The 17713-nt window shown below is 36.9% G+C and overlaps 1 protein-coding gene across 7 annotated transcripts in view; it reads right to left on the reverse strand.

Moving 5' to 3' along the window:
- LOC103467448 (ERC protein 2) overlaps positions 1-17713 on the reverse strand; it is a 154204-nt gene that overhangs the window by 97451 nt on the left and 39040 nt on the right. For all 7 annotated transcript variants that reach the window (XR_014088222.1, XM_081609059.1, XM_081609057.1 and 4 more), the window contains 2 exons: positions 8333-8470; positions 4911-5099 (listed from right to left, as the gene is read on the reverse strand). Coding sequence is in view for 6 of the 7 variants with exons in the window: in XM_081609059.1 (XP_081465185.1) it covers positions 4911-5099; positions 8333-8470 (327 nt within the window). In the remaining variant the exon portion in view is untranslated. The remainder of the gene's footprint in view (positions 1-4910; positions 5100-8332; positions 8471-17713) is intronic.

The following is a 17713-nucleotide window of genomic DNA, read 5'->3' on the forward strand; positions in this document are numbered from 1 at the left end:
TTCATGCAGAGTTGTGAGTTCAGTCATTATCATTCCAAAATTACTGACTCCCCATGATGTTTTGACTGTGATTTTACAAGAACACCACACATCACAGCGTTATTGATTTTTTTTTTGGTTTGGATCCCTCTTATGCTTCAACCACACTAAATCGATTCTTCTCCGAGAAAAATATCCCAGAGGCACTTTCTAACCTAGAATTATCCTCCTCTCAACTTCTCCCTTTTCCTCTAAAACTCTACCTCTCTCTGTCAACTGTTTGTGAAAATTTTTAAACTTGTTGAGACAGCTGAGGCCACTAATTTAAACAAAATCAAGTTAATGTGCACAAACACTTCTACACTCAAAGTCACATTTCACTAACTTCAGAGGACATAATTAGGCTGATTTCAGGTCCAGCAGCCCTGAGAAACGTATTTAAAAAAATATTTTAAATAAATTGAATTAACTTTAACTTAAATTAAAATAACTTTAATTTGCTTAGCTACTTTTTAAAAGAAATCCTAATCTACTTCTTTTTGATGACACAAAATCAATGCTAGGTGTCAATAGTTGTGTCCTTGTCAAAGAAAAGTACATTTCTGTTTTGTTTTTGTTTATCATTAGTAAACTGGAGCATTCAATTACTAAAAACAAGACATTTACCAACTGGTAGCTCGGCAATTGTTAAATACGCATTGCTCAAATTGGCACAAAATATTTATTATTGCTATAAATTCATCATTCTTATATTAATGCCACAGCTCCCTCTTCTCAAATGCAGACATTAGAAAAGAATAATTCAATGACAAAAGTACCTCAGCTGCAATATTGTTTGGGTAACAAAATGAATCTATATTGTTTAAGTGTCTTTATATAGCATGGATATAAAAACAGACTATATAAAGTATGTCTTTATATAGTATAAAGACAGTATAAAGACCAAAGTACAACACTTTGTACTTTGGTCTTGGTAACAATGGCTGCATTTCAGAAAATGAGCATCATACCAACAGTAAAGTATGGTGGAGGTAGTATAATTGTCTGCGTCTGTTTTGCTGCTTCAGTACCTAAAATACTTTATGTGAAAAATGGAACCTTGAATCCTGCTGTCTAAAAATATCCTGAATATGTCCGGCCATCTGCTCATAACCTTAAGCTGAAGCCAACCTGGGTTCTGCAGTAAAAGGATGATCCAAAATACACCAGCAAGTCCATCTCTGAACAGCTGAAGAAAAAAAAAGACCTAGCCAAAATCTTGACCTGAATCCTTTTGAGACACCTTGGCATGACCTTAAGAAGGTAATTTGTGCTCAAAAGTTTGCAAACTACAAAAAAAGTGTTCTTAAAAATATATATTTTTATTCTAAAAAACACATTGCCTATGTTTAATTGCCAAGCATGGCTCCAAAGCCTGGATATAAATGTCTTTCTTTAAAATATAAATAAAACATATCTGAAAAAGAAGAGAAAATTAACACAACCTCAATGTTGAGGAGAAATAAACTATTTAGGAGTTTGGGGGCAGTTTATGCTGACTGTCCCTAAAATGGTCAATTCCTTTTTAAAGTTTTTTTTTGTTTCGTTTTTTCAATTTAAAAGGCTCATGTTTAGTTCCAGACATCCTTTGGTAAACTCAACAAATACTGTTTTATGGAAAGTGGAAGAGGATGTAGCACAGTCAACAAAGCTCTGAGGTACAGATTAAAAGCACAGTAAACAACTCATCTGAGTGCATAGTAAAAACATCTGCAGGTACTGTGAGTGTGGAGTGTGAGCCATAAAGGGCGCTTCTCTGCTGGCAAGTCTCACGCTGACTAGTTAATCTGTTAATCTGGTTTGGTTAATTTTTTTTTGTAGCCCACTTTGTTCAAACATATTTCAAGCTCTGCCCCCAATTTAAGATCAGAGCTTTGTGGTGTCCACAACAAAATCCTGACTGTGTTGTTACTCGAGCAGCTTTGCAGCCAGTTTGGCATGTTTTGTGCCATTGTCCATTTTGAAGACCAAAACTTCTACATCCTCTGATGGCCTATGTCTTCAGATTTTGCTTCAATGTCTCCTCATGATGTTTTTGTCTTATACGCCATCTGTTTTGTGAAGTGCACCAATGTCTCATGCTACAAAAATACCCGGAACTTAAGGCTGTCATCCATATATTTCAGTTTGGATGGTGTTTATAACACCATTAGATGTTCATTAGGTCATAATGATTGCCATTATGACCTAATGTCAATTCTAATTTCTGCAGAGCACATTGGCATGAAATCTCCATGCTACTTAGGCTTAAATAATTATTCAATATTTTGTATCCTAAAAAACAAGGTACCTTCAGCCATGCATTACTTCATTGTCTATACCCACAGCAGCCCTCTTATGTCAAATAAGGAAGCATTTGAGTATTTGAGGTGTCAGAAGCTTACAAAGCCAAGCCATTATTATCTGAGATTTCCCAAATTAATAAAATGTTCTCTGAAAAGGGTATTACTCATTGTTTTGTTATTAAGCAACTGTAAAACATTTTGGAAATCCTTACTGATCCAACACTGGATAGGTTTAATCTAATTAAAAGCAAGAGTGTGAGAAAAAAAGTTATGTCTTCTTTTTCTCACATTTATTCTAAGCATGAGTTTTTCTAACTAACAATAAGCATCTTATATCACAAAAAAACAACTCCCACACAGAGAAGTCACATTGAAGACAAAAACTGTGTGGTGTCTCATAAAGGTAAAAAGACAAAGAAAAATATCTACGAACTGCACACTCTTACTGATTTTAAACATGATTTGACAGTGTAATAATCATGGAATCTCCCAGCACACATAATCTGATCTTGGAGGAAAATATACACATTGCTTAACTTGAATTATAAACAAACATGCAGACTTTTCTTCTGTTTTCCACTTCTATCAAGAAGCAGCAAGACTGGCTGCAACAAATCAGAATGGTATTTTAGTAAGCACCAACCGGGAAAGTCCCAATTTATTCTTTATTCTATTCTATTCTATTCTATTCTATTCTATTCTATTCTATTCTATTCTAGCCAATGCACACTACGAACAGCACAGTTGGATGACATACCAATTCAAATGGTGCATGTGGAGAGGTCATATCAACACCAAATGAAAATCAAATTGTATCAGGAAGTGTTGCATTTTGTTTGATCTCTTGATTTATTCAATAAGTGTCACAACTGCATGTACCAGATGTTGGACAGGATGTTGAATTTTCTCCTCTGTATTTAATCCATTTCTAAACATCCTGTTTAAGCTGAATTAACTTTGTATGTTCACAACTGTACTGAAAGATTCCCACGGCTGTGTGCAACGTGTGGCATTTATTATGGCTTTAAATGAGTGATTTTGCAACATCTGACTCTATCTTGCCTGGCATTATGAATGGGAAGGAAAAAAATTGAACTGAAAGCCAGTTGTTTTGTGATCAATAGAGTAGCAGAGCTTCTCCCAGGTCACTGCACAGCAACAAGATCAAAGCACTTGAGAAGATAAACACAAATACCTGCATACACACACACAAACACACACACAGCTGTTTGTTGTGCCGACATGTATGCACAAGCAGAAAAAAAAAATCTTGCCACACAAACATAAAAAAATATGCAGACATCATTTGCTTTTTTGAAGCTCTGCGAGTTTACATAACAGGTCTGATTGCTGCAGAGCATACATAATAGTCAAATTATGGCAGAACTTCTGTCAGAATGTGTATCTGTTCGGTGTAGAGTAGCTGAGCGGCTGCCACTTTCATGTGGTGCCTCATCAACATCCAGCAAGGTATCATTTCACAACAACGAGATGTGTGTACCACTTTTATGGGCATAAAAAAAGAGGATAAAAACATTCTCGTAAATTCTGCCAGGATCAGACTCTGTCTAGGCTTGTAAGCTTAGGAGGGGAAAAAAAAGAGAAAAAAAAACATGGCTTTAAAACAGGGAAATAGGGATTCTTTATGTCTATAAATCAGATGCTTTTAATTCATTCCTTCATTTGAGGAGACATAGCACTAGCGGGCTTTTCTTCTAGAGAACTACCAACAGCCTTGTGGATGCTCACAGGGAGGTAAGACGATGCAATTAGTAATACTGTGGATGTAAGCTGTGTAAATACTGAGCTGTGTGTCTGTAGACCACACAGAATAAGGGATAAAGCAAGTAACATTAACCAGCCATGGTTAACACACACATAGAGGTCCATGACGTTAATATGGAGTAATTTCAAAAAGTTAATTTACTCCATTAATGCGATTAAAAAAGGGGAACACACATGGTAGAAATTTATCTCATACATTGGTACATCTAAAGAGTTTTTTTATTAATTTGATAATGCTTTGTAGTTAGTCAAAACTCAATATCTGTTTTTTCCTACTAATAGAATATTAACCCTCCCACAGTCTTAATGCGACACTCAGGAGGAGCGCAGAAAAATTCATGATCGCACTGTGGGGAAGCAAGTGGGTTGTCGCATCAGACCATCAATTTCCTGAACCACAAAAAGAAAAACTTATAAAAGCTGACATGGGGTAGGTGCGACCCCGCCAGACCACATACAGAGTAAAGAAATTGTGGGGTCTGAATGAGGGTTAACTAAGATCATCTAAAATTTTCATGACAAAAATTCCGGCCTACTGAAAAGAATGCTCATGTACTGTGAAATGTATGAACTCAACAGATAGGCCCCACATGATGTCACACTTACTACATCTGGGCGCTCTACTACCATCTTGGTAGTATGACGCTTTCTAACTCGCACGTAAAAAGAACCGGCTTGTTTATGTTGAAATTATAGACCAGTTTTCTCTTTAGTTTGAATCAGAAATAAATGAGTTTTTTTTATTTTTTATTATTACAATCAGATTTTATCTACGACAACATAGTTTCAGAAGACAGCGCATTAGAGTCGCTGTGCACTGACCTCCCCATGAGGCCTCTGGTTCTGGATTAAGATGGAGTTAGTGGCCTGGCTCTGAGGCAGCTTTGAGGGTTGCAGAGCAGCCATTTTTTCCTTCAGCTCCTGGTTCTCTCTCCTCATCTGGTCCATCTCTTCAAGCCTCACCCTGTCTTCTCGTTCCTTCTGGTCTCGGAGGTTCTCAATCACTCGCTCCTACAGTGGTAAGAAGTTAAAGTTAATATTGTCAGAAAATTTCTTCAAGTGACTAGCTGCATCAAAGCATCAATCTAAGGAGAGAACATAGATGCTATTTTTTGCATCCAGTATCCATCTAGTGTTCTAGATGATTGTTCTAGTGAGAACAATCATCTCACTAGAGGAACAGCAGTAAACTCTTCATATCAAGGCCAATGAGAATCTAACAAGTGCCAATCATAAATAATACAACCATAAATAGCAGCAGCCATATGAGGTGATCAGAGCCAAGTAGAACAGCAGGACAAGACAGTGTTTTATTGTAAAAGACCTGAACAGTGCTGCAGATAACACCAAACAACTTCACACTGTCTACTGATGAAAAGCAACGTCTGTTCTGTAATCATAATCAGCTGCAGGACTGTAAGCAGGTGCCTAAGTATGTTAAGTGTGAATCAAGAGCCAAGTTGTTAAGGTGTGTGTTTATTTGTTTACCTTAGGGAAATTACTAAGGTGTTTTTTTAGGTCTAAATCTTGGCAATGAAGCTAACCATGAGGCACCATTGCATAATTGGCAGCTTTGAATCTTGGTAATTGGACAGATATATCCTAACTAGACCTGGCATGTTGCAGCAATGGAGTCTGGGTAGTAATGGAGACCACTTGACTTAGAAGTCCTGGGTGTTTTACCCACTGTATTATATATGTCTGGATAATTGAGGGGTTAGTAAAAGAGGGCAGTGTGTGTTAATATAACATGCCTCAGCGAGGTGCCTTACTTTGGACCCTATATAAGAACAAGAGAAATCACAAACATAGCATCACAGACAGACGCGAACAAAACACACACGAACTAACGAGTAAGGCTAGCTATAAACACAATGCCCCAGCCCATTAATTAGAACCACAGAGCTGTGGCCGGCGACTGGCTCCAAGACCAGGTTTGTGACAGAGTTTGTGATTAGCAACACACACACTCGCCCTTGTAAACACATTACACACACCCTGCGCTGACCACAAACTCTGAAAAGCTCGCCAAAGTTCTCGTCGTCACAGCTGAATTGTACGTAGGACGCATGTGAAGTGGTTTCTGGGTAAGCAGATGGGCCGATGCAGAGCAGGGATTTACTGTTTATTGCACCATTATGCTATTCATTTCAAAGTCCATCTGCAACACAAACAAATTTTAGGTGATAAAAAAATCACTTTAAGTGGAAACACATTTGTCATTGGTCTTTGTATCCTTTCTGTACATAAACAAACACATGCTGGGTAACTGTATTTTAATAGCTTATTTCTGTTGGTAAAGCACAGACTCTTGATTTATTTGATCCAAATGTAAAATACCATGATTTAATAAAACTCCACATACAAATGCAATCAACCACAATTATTTTTATTACAAATTTATAATTTGAGGGAGAGCTTTTGTTGTTGTTGTTTGTTTCCCACCGCAGCTAGGTTACGTTACATAGGCATACTGTAAAGTACAGTGCTTTGCAAAAATGGGCTTGTTCATATTTAGCCACAACGTTCACTGTATTTTATTGAATTTTTTATAAAACAAACCAACACAAAGCTTGTAACTTTGAGGTGGAAGGATAGAGATGCATAACTTTTAACATTAAAACGGGATGGATACACACTATATTTTTATAACCATGTTTCCTTTTTCTTTCACTTTACAATTAAGTGGCACTTTGTATTGGTCTACTACACAAGGATTTGTAGTAAAATGCAGGGAAGGTTGTTATAATGTGGCAGAATGGAAGGGTAATAAAATAAAATGCAATACACTGTAAATAACACTAAGACTTAGGCTTTATTTAAATATGAAAATCACATGTGTTATTTGTATCCAAATAAAAAAACAATACACTGTTAGAATAGCTTAAGATACTGTTGTGGGAAGTTCTTTTGGAATATCTCTATTCATCAATGTACATATGAACAAAGTACATAAGAGAATAAATTGCTGACACAACTACCAAAAAAGGTATCAATTAGTAAGCAAGCTTATTGGTTGGGTTTTCACATGTGTCTCTTTGCAGGTCTTCCTGGGGGAAACAAAAATGACACCAGGAACCATCTTTTAGATTGGAGACCAAATGTGGAAATGGAAACCAGTTATAGCTTGAAGTACAAAACCAATCCTTTGTAGATGCTAGTATGAAAAATGTGCAACACAGCTAAGAAGAATGGAGTCATTCTGACATCAAGCCAGTCAGTTCAAGGCAAAGTTTAATTATTTCAAGACTGGGATGTGACATCTGCTAGATCATAGTCAGAACAGAGTAACATCAAATCCATCCCATGTTCAGCTGCAACTCGAATAGTAATAGGAGGCACTCTGTAATCATTATTACTAATCTAAAAATGAATTCATCAAGTTGTGATGACAAGAAAGAAAATATTAATAAGGACAATTATTTGCTCAAGTTGCTTTACAGTGTGTCTGCTTTGGGATAGTGTAAAATCAAATGGGTTTCACTTGGTAAAAAGTGACTCCCTCCTGTTGAGGTAAGGCTTTATGAAGACCAGCTGCTCACCCAAATTGCCAGCAAACAAATACAGGAATGTTTACAAGAGACAGTCAGCTCCCCTATTCATTCTTTCGTCCATCATGTGGTGTAGATTGTTTGCTTCACCTTAAATCCTGTGCCATTTATTCTGCACAAAGAATTTTAATTCAATACAATCTATTATGCAAACAGACACATGTAACTGTGTGCTTGTTATACTATTTTATGAGCATAACTGCAAGATTGGCTGACCAGAACAAAACATCTTGTTCGGGAAACCTTGCGTTAAACTGTATTGCCACAACTTTCTCATATTTGCACTGTAACGCCGGTACACAAGTCATAGAAATGGGCCTTGCAGCTTTCACGTACCATACAGTATGTTACACATGTGCTGTGTGTGAAACAATCTTACTGCAAATTGAATATCGCACATTGACATAGTAATATCATTATGTCTTACAGTGAAAATCGAACAGCTTGACACACCTTCTGGTGGAATCTTGCACAAGGACACAACGACAGAGGCGGACTGAGCTGGAATCAAACCTGAGCTCCTCTCACCGTTGCCAACATCGTCCCAAAAGGAAATTATTCCACAAAACGTCACTTCAACAAACCCAAGCTATCCCAAACTTCCTAAAACCGAAGTGTGACTTTACAGTTATACAACAGGAGGAATACATTAATACAGTACTGCCCCAGCCATTCACCCCGTTTTCCTCGTACCTTTTCTGATAAAGCTTCTTCCAGAGTGGCCAGAGCTGTGTCTGTGTTACTGGAGTCAGTCTGAAGCCCCTGAACCCTTTCTCTCAATCCAACCAGCTGTTTGTCCTTATCTTTTAACTGCTCCAACAGGTTCTCAATCTGGAGAGAGAAGGACAATGATAGAGGAACAAAGGAAAAGATATGTTAATATAAAAAATAGCAACAGTCACTGAGATTAAATGAGTCATGAGAACGTACTTTTATAACAAACCAAGCAACAAAACACATGGTACCACAAGAATAATGACAACCATCCCAGTGAAAAGATAAATTCCCACTGTAATTTTCTTCATTATGGAATGACGCATTGAAGAAAAACTGAGTATGCTTATATTCTCACAATGTTTAACAAAAAAGTCCTTCCAAACTTCAGAAATCTACACACAACTTTAATACAAAACATGCATAGAAACATTTTTTTTATTAATTACACATCAATAGATATCTTAATATATGTGTTTTTTTTTCATCTTTTTCAACTACATTGTCAAATTATTTAGATGGTAGCTGTATCATCATTTTCTCTTTTCAACATAATTTTGCTTGGAGTTTTGTTTCTTATGCCTGACTCACACTCACAATGTCATTTTAAGAACAAACTCTCCAGTATTAATTTCGGTCTCAGTTTTCTTGGGTTTTCTTGGGTTAAAAGTTAAATATGTCCTATTCACTCCCAGCGCTGTCTGTCTCTACATCTTCATTTCTGTGGCTAATCCCATGTTGCTAAAGCGGTGATGGTGTAATAGCCAGTTGTGCCATTCGACAGTCTTTATCTGATGCACATCTGGTAAACAGAATACAAACACACACACACACACCAACACACACACACAGGAGCACATGGAGAGCTCTAAGCTATATGAAACAAAATGCTAACAGATGCAAGTGGAGTAGGAGACAATGAGGCTGGCGAGGTCTACAAATTTATTTCAAAGGGACAAGACATCTGCTGATAGGTCATGGTGATAAGGGGACTTACTTGTTGCCAATCATTGTTTCAGTGAGGACACATTGATTTGAATTTTGAAATGTTCTATTTTCTAAATGAAAACAAACAAACAAAAAAAAAGAAAAACAGTTTTCGTGAGATTTGTACACCAGCACAAAGCTGTATCCAGTCAAGTTTCCTTCAGACAAAAAAGGACCATGAACTCACCACCAAAACTCTGAGATCAGGATCTAATTTTAAAAAATGCCATGTGAATGAAAATAATGTGATATTTAGGTATTTAATATTAAATAACTTTAATTCAACTCCATCAAGAGAAGTGAATTTTACTTTAACAGTGGAAAAAATGGCCTATCAGGAGGATGCATTCCAGTCATGGGTACATAGACAGATAATGTCCAAATTTTCACAGCGATTTTGCAAATAAATCCAATTACACCAGAGACCTTCATGTTCTCTACTCCCTGAAGGGCCACATGAAAATTTAGAGGAGCCATCTTGATTTTGGCAATGCAGAGAAAGCAGTAGGAGGGGTGGGAAAAGCTGCCAGCACCCCTTGGCAGATCTTGATATGTTAATGGCAATCATTAAACAACCAAGTTAAAGGCTCTGTTAGGCTGGTGCACAACTGATAGCTACATAAAAGCCTGTAGGGAATGATGGGAAAGCTTCACACTACCACAATCCGATAAAATTCCCAGTAATTTGCAATTACCGGGGGCATTTTAGATGGTGGACATTGTGAGAAAAAGGATTTCCTTTGAGATTCTTTCATGTTTTCCTTCTTTTGAAGTAAAGTGGTAGCTCTTCTGACTTTACTGGATTAACTGTGCATCAAAGTTAAGCAACCTTACACTGAACTTCAATGTCAGAAGCATTGGTCAAGAATGAAAAAAAAGAAGAAAAAGACTTGCTCTGTCACATGCTCCATGAGCATTAAAACAAACAAAATGTTTTCCTCTGGCCTCTGGTTGTGATACTCCAGAAGTTGACAGAGCTTGTTTTTACACATGCACTCATGCACACCATTTCTCTATCTTCTTGTGGGCAGCAGAGGCCAATTTTAGATCAAATTGAGCATGTTGCCCTTGGTCTTTAGATAAATGATTACATTCTTCACCAGCATTTAGTTTGCTTTGGCCTGGTGCACAAAATAATAACCCCTCAATAAAATATTTAGCTTCGTCACTTGGCGCTCAGTAAAATTGTGCAGAAAAGCATTAAATGTGGCTTAAAGTTCACACCTCTGCATGAAAAAGAGCCATGTGAATCAAAGGATGTGGGAAACAAGGAACGAAATTCTGTTGCAATTCAAAAAACCTAGCTGAGATTAAATTCATTTAGTTGGCAGGCAAGAAGCAGGGCAGCTTTGTGATTACTTTTTCTTACTTTTATCAAAACACCAGTCATTCATTTTATCTCTCAGTACACGAAGCTTCCTTGGACTGGATTTATGTTTTTTTTCCTCTCTTTTTTCTTCCTTGTGTGTGCATTTAAAGGACTTTATCACCAAACAGTGTACCATATGTCAACCAACCCCACCTCCCACTGGAGCAGACCACCTACGATAAGCACTTTTAGACGAGGAACTGTAGTGTGGATTGTCTGTCTCATGAATGTGTAACCCACAGAGGAAACATGACGTGAGTCTCAGTCATCCCCCACACAAGCACGCAGCTCCCTAAGGGTATACAGACTCAGTGTTTTGACTCTTATAACTTTATCAAACAGGCCGATAAGACAGGACCAGGTTCTTCTTAAAGCACAAGTGATGATGTTCAGTTGCCTTCAACTGGCCTTGAAATTGCACTTGGCATGGATAATATACAAGTAGAGTACAACTAATACATTTCCATAATTTCTTTGAGTTCACAGAACAGAGTAGACATTGACTCTTATTTTTGTAATGCTATAAGCATACTTGTGAGAAACAAAGGACAGATAAAATTTTATATCACAATATTTTGTAGATCAAGTTATTGAGATTAGGATTAAAAAATGAGAAAAGGTAACCAGTGTCAAGTAATGGTGCTCTACTCCTCTGTTGGAAGGAGTAGAACACCACTGAATGCTGTTGAATACGACTCTTCTTCAATGGCATCTGTGAGATTACGTACTGATGTTGGGTCAGATGGTGTAATTCACAGTTTCCTCTCTAAAATGTCTCAGGTTGAGGGATATGTACAAAGCAGTCAGGTAACTCCACACCAAACTAGCCCTTTTATTATGGACCTTGCTTCGTGTTTTAGTGTGCAGGTCTGTTGTAACTACTTTATAAAGTAACTATCTTAAAACTTTTTCCACATATTGAAGAGTGGAAATATTATCAAAATGTTTTATGCCGTATAGAACAGCATAAAAAGTTTCTTCCATTGGACAGAACCCTCTTTGTGGAAAAAAAAATATCAGTAATACCCTGTTGATATGAAGATTTGGGAGGGCATAAGTGATTTTGTCTTTTTCTTATTTTAGAACATTGTACATTGTACATTTGTGTTCTGTCATGGTGGTTAGGACCCAAATGCAGCAGGCAGGAGTCGTCAGCTCAACAACCCGGGATACCAACAGGTACCTGATATGAAAACCAACATACAGAAAATAATATGCCCCTGATTCCTAGCGAGCTGGAGAATTGATTACTTCTTGAATGACAGCAGCAGTGGTAGTAAAGCCATTTGCTTTGGTACTTAATCATATTTAGTGAGCTGTATTTCACTAATTTGCAGTTTAGAATAATTTCATCTTTTTTGTCGGTTACCTTGAACACACTCCAGCTTCCTTCCATGGTCAAAAAAATAATAATAAAATATGACTCTCAGTTTAGAGTATTCAGTTGGCCTGTCTTTACTTCTGAGTGTATGCATGCAGGGCTGTTTCTCTCTGTGATGCCCCAATGACCACTGTTAGATACGCACCCTGCAAGGGTAAGTGGGTATAAAAAATGAATAAAAAAGACTTAACCTGTGACTTCAGCTGGTTTTTATGTGCTGAACGGCAAATTATTTCTGTCATGAATAACATATTTTTCATTGGTTATTAACACACAAGGAATAATAATTATTGTGCCTTTGGAATCAAATTAACAAAAAAAAAACCTTAGAAGCTCTTTGGGTGTAATGTTTTCTCTTGTAAACTTAAGCTCACAGAAGAGCAAAATCCTCATGTCATTTTGGGCTCCAACTGACCACAGGACAGGAAATATTGGCTCCTGAAAATGGGAAGGAATACTACTCAGAGCAGTTCTGTAATGATTTTAGGTTTCCGAAATAACAATAAATGTAGCTGCATCTCTTTGTCAATGGTAATAATTTATTTGTGCAGAACATCCAGGTTTTTAAAGTCCAGACTAATTTCTAAAGCTGGAACAGGAAAGTACAACTTACAAATAGTCAGATCCTTAACTATTCTGGTCTAAGTAATTTAAAACACATAACTTCCAGATCAACACTAAATAAAATTATATTTGTAACTTGGGTGCACGAGAGCAGTTGGAAATGTTAAACATACTGCTATACATAATTAGTCTTTGTCTTCTGTTCATCCCTCCAACTTTGAAAAAGAAAAAACAAAAGACTTGTACGCTATAGTGCAACTTCCAGTATTTCATATGCTGTTTAAGATCTAAATGTCGATATTCCCATGTGATTTAAACCAGTAGCTGCTCTGAATCAGGCGATGTAAAAATGTTTAAGCTGGAACTTGTCAGCAAAATTCACGTAATGTCTCCCTGATTAAGGAATGAGATGCATACAATTAAAATTGTATCATTTTTATAAATGTTCAGTTGTATAATTTATGAAAACAACTACCTATCAAGAGAAATAAAATTATAAATGATAGCTAAATACACATTCAGCAAAGTTTAGTTGGTTGTATGAAATGGAAAGTCAAAGTGTGGGTGCGAATGTTGGTAGAAACTACAAAAGGCAGAATTGGAGCTGATCTGGGAATATGCCTTGTAAGAGTGAACTAACTCTTCTCTAATTCTATGTTTTGTCTTCTCTGTTGTGGCCATTTCTCTATTTTGTATTTATGAGACCTGGTCATTTGGTGGTTTAGTCCATGATGCTAATGTTTGCTGTGACAACTGAACTGAATAGATTTACTTATGAATATGTCAAGTCCTTCTTTGCATTTTGGGTTTTGTGGAGTAAATGATTGACGTGTCTGGCATAAATGTGACATTAATCAACATATTTTAAATGATAAAGTAAAAAAGATAATTTTACACGTGCAAAGTGACTTGTTTTTATTAAGAAGAATAAACGGTATCACATGGTATTGTCACCAATGTGACAAAACAGAGAACTTTAGTATTTATGTTTCAACAATAAATATTAAACGTCTCAAATAACATCTGAAACACATGGGTATAAAGTTAACAATTCCCAGTAAAAGATTTGAATGCTTTCTTCAATGGATTACAACTCCGTTAGGAGTCTTTATTCCTTTTGTGGTCTCTACATAACTATCATGATTAGCACATGCCGAGTTATAATACGAGTTTGGGAGATATCAGGCCCTGTGTCTTGCAAAAAAAAAAAAAACACAAAAAAAAAAACAGAAGTGTAGTCTAAAACCGGGCTGTTCCCTGAGCAGAACCACAAACTCGTTCGACCCTTCTGTCTGCCATCCAAACAAAAAAGCAGAACTCTGCTGCTGCCAAGCGAATCATTTTCGGTAAAACAAAAAGGAGGCCAGTATGGAGAATGACCGCAATAAGTATACAATATTTTGTCTTTTTAAAACTCTTTTGGACCAATAAAAACCTCAAACAATAATTGGTTATAGTTGCAGGAAAGTAACTTGCTTGTCATCACCTCTAAAAATATGTTAGGGACAGCAGTAAAATCCATAGATGCTGGCGCTGACCTTTATGTTAGTGGGCACTTGAATACACAGAGGGACAATAACCGCAAACTCAACAATATGCAGTAATTCAGTATGTATTCCCCAGGAGAAATCTAGGTCATAGTCAGTAAAAACTGATTGAAAGGCCACATATTGACAATAATGCTCTGCTGCTTGAAATAAAACGTCTGTTTAAAGGCCAGCACAGACATGCACATGTTGTTTCCATCACTTGTGATCAAAGAGACTTGATTCATAAAAATCTCAGACATTGTTTTGTCCTAAAGGGTAGGGACGAAAATGATTGTAAATGCAAGAAAGCTGGGGTTCCACTTAATTCGGCCTGTGTCTTTCAACTTATCTCCACCTGAGAAAGAGAACTTGAACTAAGCCGTAGCACTATTATACAGTGTAAGAGGGTGCCTCCATGTGGCAGTTAGTTGCCATTGGCTTTGATAATGTCTGTTTTAACTTAGATTTAATTATTTTGAATTTATATAGTGATTTATGTGTATTTGAAGGGATATGACCTGCTGTCAGTCATGTCAATCAGAATTGCATATCAGGTTTATATTCTTTTTATTGTGTAGGTTTTTACATCAAAAATCTCTGCACACTAAATCTGACTCAGAACATCAGCTAAACCTAATAAAATACACACACTGCAAGAACAGAGAGAACAAATTAAAAGTATGCACCATAATGATCAAACTGTGGATTTGACTACAGATAAAAAAAAATATTCACATATTTCCTGGGAACTGATTTTGTAAGACCACATAAGTTGTTGTTTACAACTGTGTTAACATTACATGTAGCAAACGAAATTGTAATAAAATATTTGCCTGAATCCAGAAAAAGTGTTACCTTTTCCAACAGAAAAGTCAATTTGTGAAAATGAAAAGAAAGCAAGTCTCACAGCTCTAAACACTTTGTCTTTTCGTCACTGATCCAACATGCACTATTCCACAAAATGTAAAGATGCCACTTGTTCATCAGCAGCACATGCGCTCTCCTTTGTATCCAAGCACACACACGCAGATAAAAATGCACAAAAGTAGACAGGACTACATCAAACAAAATGATAAAGGCAACATGTCATTTATTGTAAAGGTGCTACTGTTTCTGACAGTCAAAACAACTAGCTTGTATTTGTTCAACAGCATAAGATATTTTGACAACCTGAATTGCAAGGCCTTCATTAGTTTAGAAAAATAGTGATGATGTCAAACAATACATAAGAAATTGGAACAGAATTGCAAGATATGTCACTTTATGGTGAGACATTTTACAATTGAAAACAATGAACTGAAAAACGAAACGAAGGCCGTACAAACATAGTCAGTATTAAAGGACATTTGAAATGTATCTGGTTTTATCGTAACTAATGTAATTTCCGCAGCAGGGACTCAGTAAACCCTTATGAGAGTCCTGCTATTATTAGCAGAGTGTTTGAGTAAAAGTTTCTTGTTCATCATTGACAGTTTTTTCAGACCAATTACATGCCAACAATAAATATTATCCTGTCACCTACATAGCATAACTTCTTTTAGAGAAATTTTACTTCGTTAAAGTCTTACTATAGTCATGCTTTTTTTCTTTGTTTTAAACACGTATTTAAAGAAAACACTAGGATCTGACTACGTTATTTGAAGGTGGTCCATAACGAAAGATATGGATAATAAAATACACTTGTGGCTAGTTATATTTAGATTAAAACTATGGAAGTCCAAGAAAAACCCATATATACATGAAACATTCATGCTCAGTACCAATTCAAACAGAACAAGCATGTTTGCAGTCCATTTCTGAAAGCTTATTATAATTTATGGCTTTTCTGTACATACATTGTTGAAAAGCCACATATTTTAATCAGTCAGTGTGATTATTATCACAAGTGTCAGGCTGGGAGCAGCACATAGCTCTGACACGTTTGACAGGTAGACAGCCTCCCCTCTCCCCACACACATTCCTGCCTCCAGAAGGCAATTTCAACAGAAACACTCCACTGCATTCATACATATCAATTGACTATGAATGCGCACATGTGCACACATATAGGATCATGCAGACAAGAATTTTCACAGTCGTTTTCCTGGCAGAGCAAAACAAACAGATTTAGAGAAAGAGCTGTTAAAAAAAAAGGATGCAATGCACTTGTGCAACCTCGGTCTGTTACGTGAAGAAGTGTGTGTCCACCTTCGTCCAAGAAGTTGATCAATGTCCAGGCTCTTTAGGCTCAAGACTATATCTCTGAACCACCCCAGCTGCGGAATGCTGCAATGATTACTGGGTAATTACAATGGCGCTTTAGTCCTCTCTTTCCAGCACCATTAGCATTAACTCTTTTTTTTTCCTCTGCAGGCACAGAGAATGATGGCAACAAAGAACAAAATTTAAAAGTGTGGCCACCTGGTGAGGACCACAACAGCTGTTTGTAACTTCTGACCCAGGTCCAATTTACAGTGATCTGGTGAGACAAGTGTAATAAAGCATTCAGTCATACAGTTTAACTCAAAGTTCAAGAGTCAAACCGAGACTCGCTTTCCACTGAGAATTTTAGTTTTAAGTGTTTTTCTTAGATCTTTAGGCATAAAGTACTGGGCTGCCAAAAAGTTAACAGGCCTGCTTGACTGATGGTGCAGTATCATCAGGATTGCCATTAGCTTTCAGTCCTTCATCTTCTAAAAAGTCACGAAACACATCTCACCTTCTGAGGTGAAGTGTGCACGTTTTGGTCAGGTCAGAAGATGAACGTGAACGGCTCGGGTCTCAAATGTGACCCAACACAGAGTTTTGTCTTGACGGATGTGTAGCCTGGCTTCAATCAACCAGCCTTGGGCTCTCACTATTAACCCAGGCTGATTGCTGATAGCTGCAATGAAGGGGGAAGGGGCAGGAGCAGAGGAGGTCCTTCTCGCAGGCAGTTTACTAGAATTTCCCCAGCTCCAATAGCCTTATCTGTGGCCATGTCTCTGCACAGTGATTGGTCAGCTGGTATCCATTAGGATGAAAGGCAATGGTGGCCTCATCACAAATCTATCAAGACTTAACGCGCACACACACTAGTGCATAAAAAGTACAGTAAAGAGACATCTAAAACGTTTTATTTTTTTGGTCTGAGCAACAGCTGTGACACAATCTTCTACATGGAACACCTTTGCATCAGTCAACAGATGTGTGTAGCTCAAATATATATATGGAAGTTTTTTATGTAGCAGTATTTTGGTATTGTTAGACATCTAAATCCCTTTAGGTTGTAAAAAATGATAAATCTTAACATTAAGACAGATGTGTCACAAAAATGTCCAGAAAATTTCTTGTTTGTGCATTGATTAACCCTAATTTTGATGTATATTCAGGACCTTTAGATTTGTGCATCTATGTAGATTCATGTGTGCTATAATGTGTTAGAAATAGTAAGAATGCTTGAAACAAATAAGACTGTACAAGGGTGAATATAAATTGACATAATGTATCCATATATGTATAGATGAATACAGGGACTCAGGGTAAATAATGTTTATATACAGTGGCATATA

The sequence above is a fragment of the Poecilia reticulata genome, chromosome 7 (assembly GCF_904066995.2).
Source record: "Poecilia reticulata chromosome 7, P_reticulata-male-v2, whole genome shotgun sequence".
Lineage (NCBI taxonomy): Eukaryota > Metazoa > Chordata > Actinopteri > Cyprinodontiformes > Poeciliidae > Poecilia > Poecilia reticulata.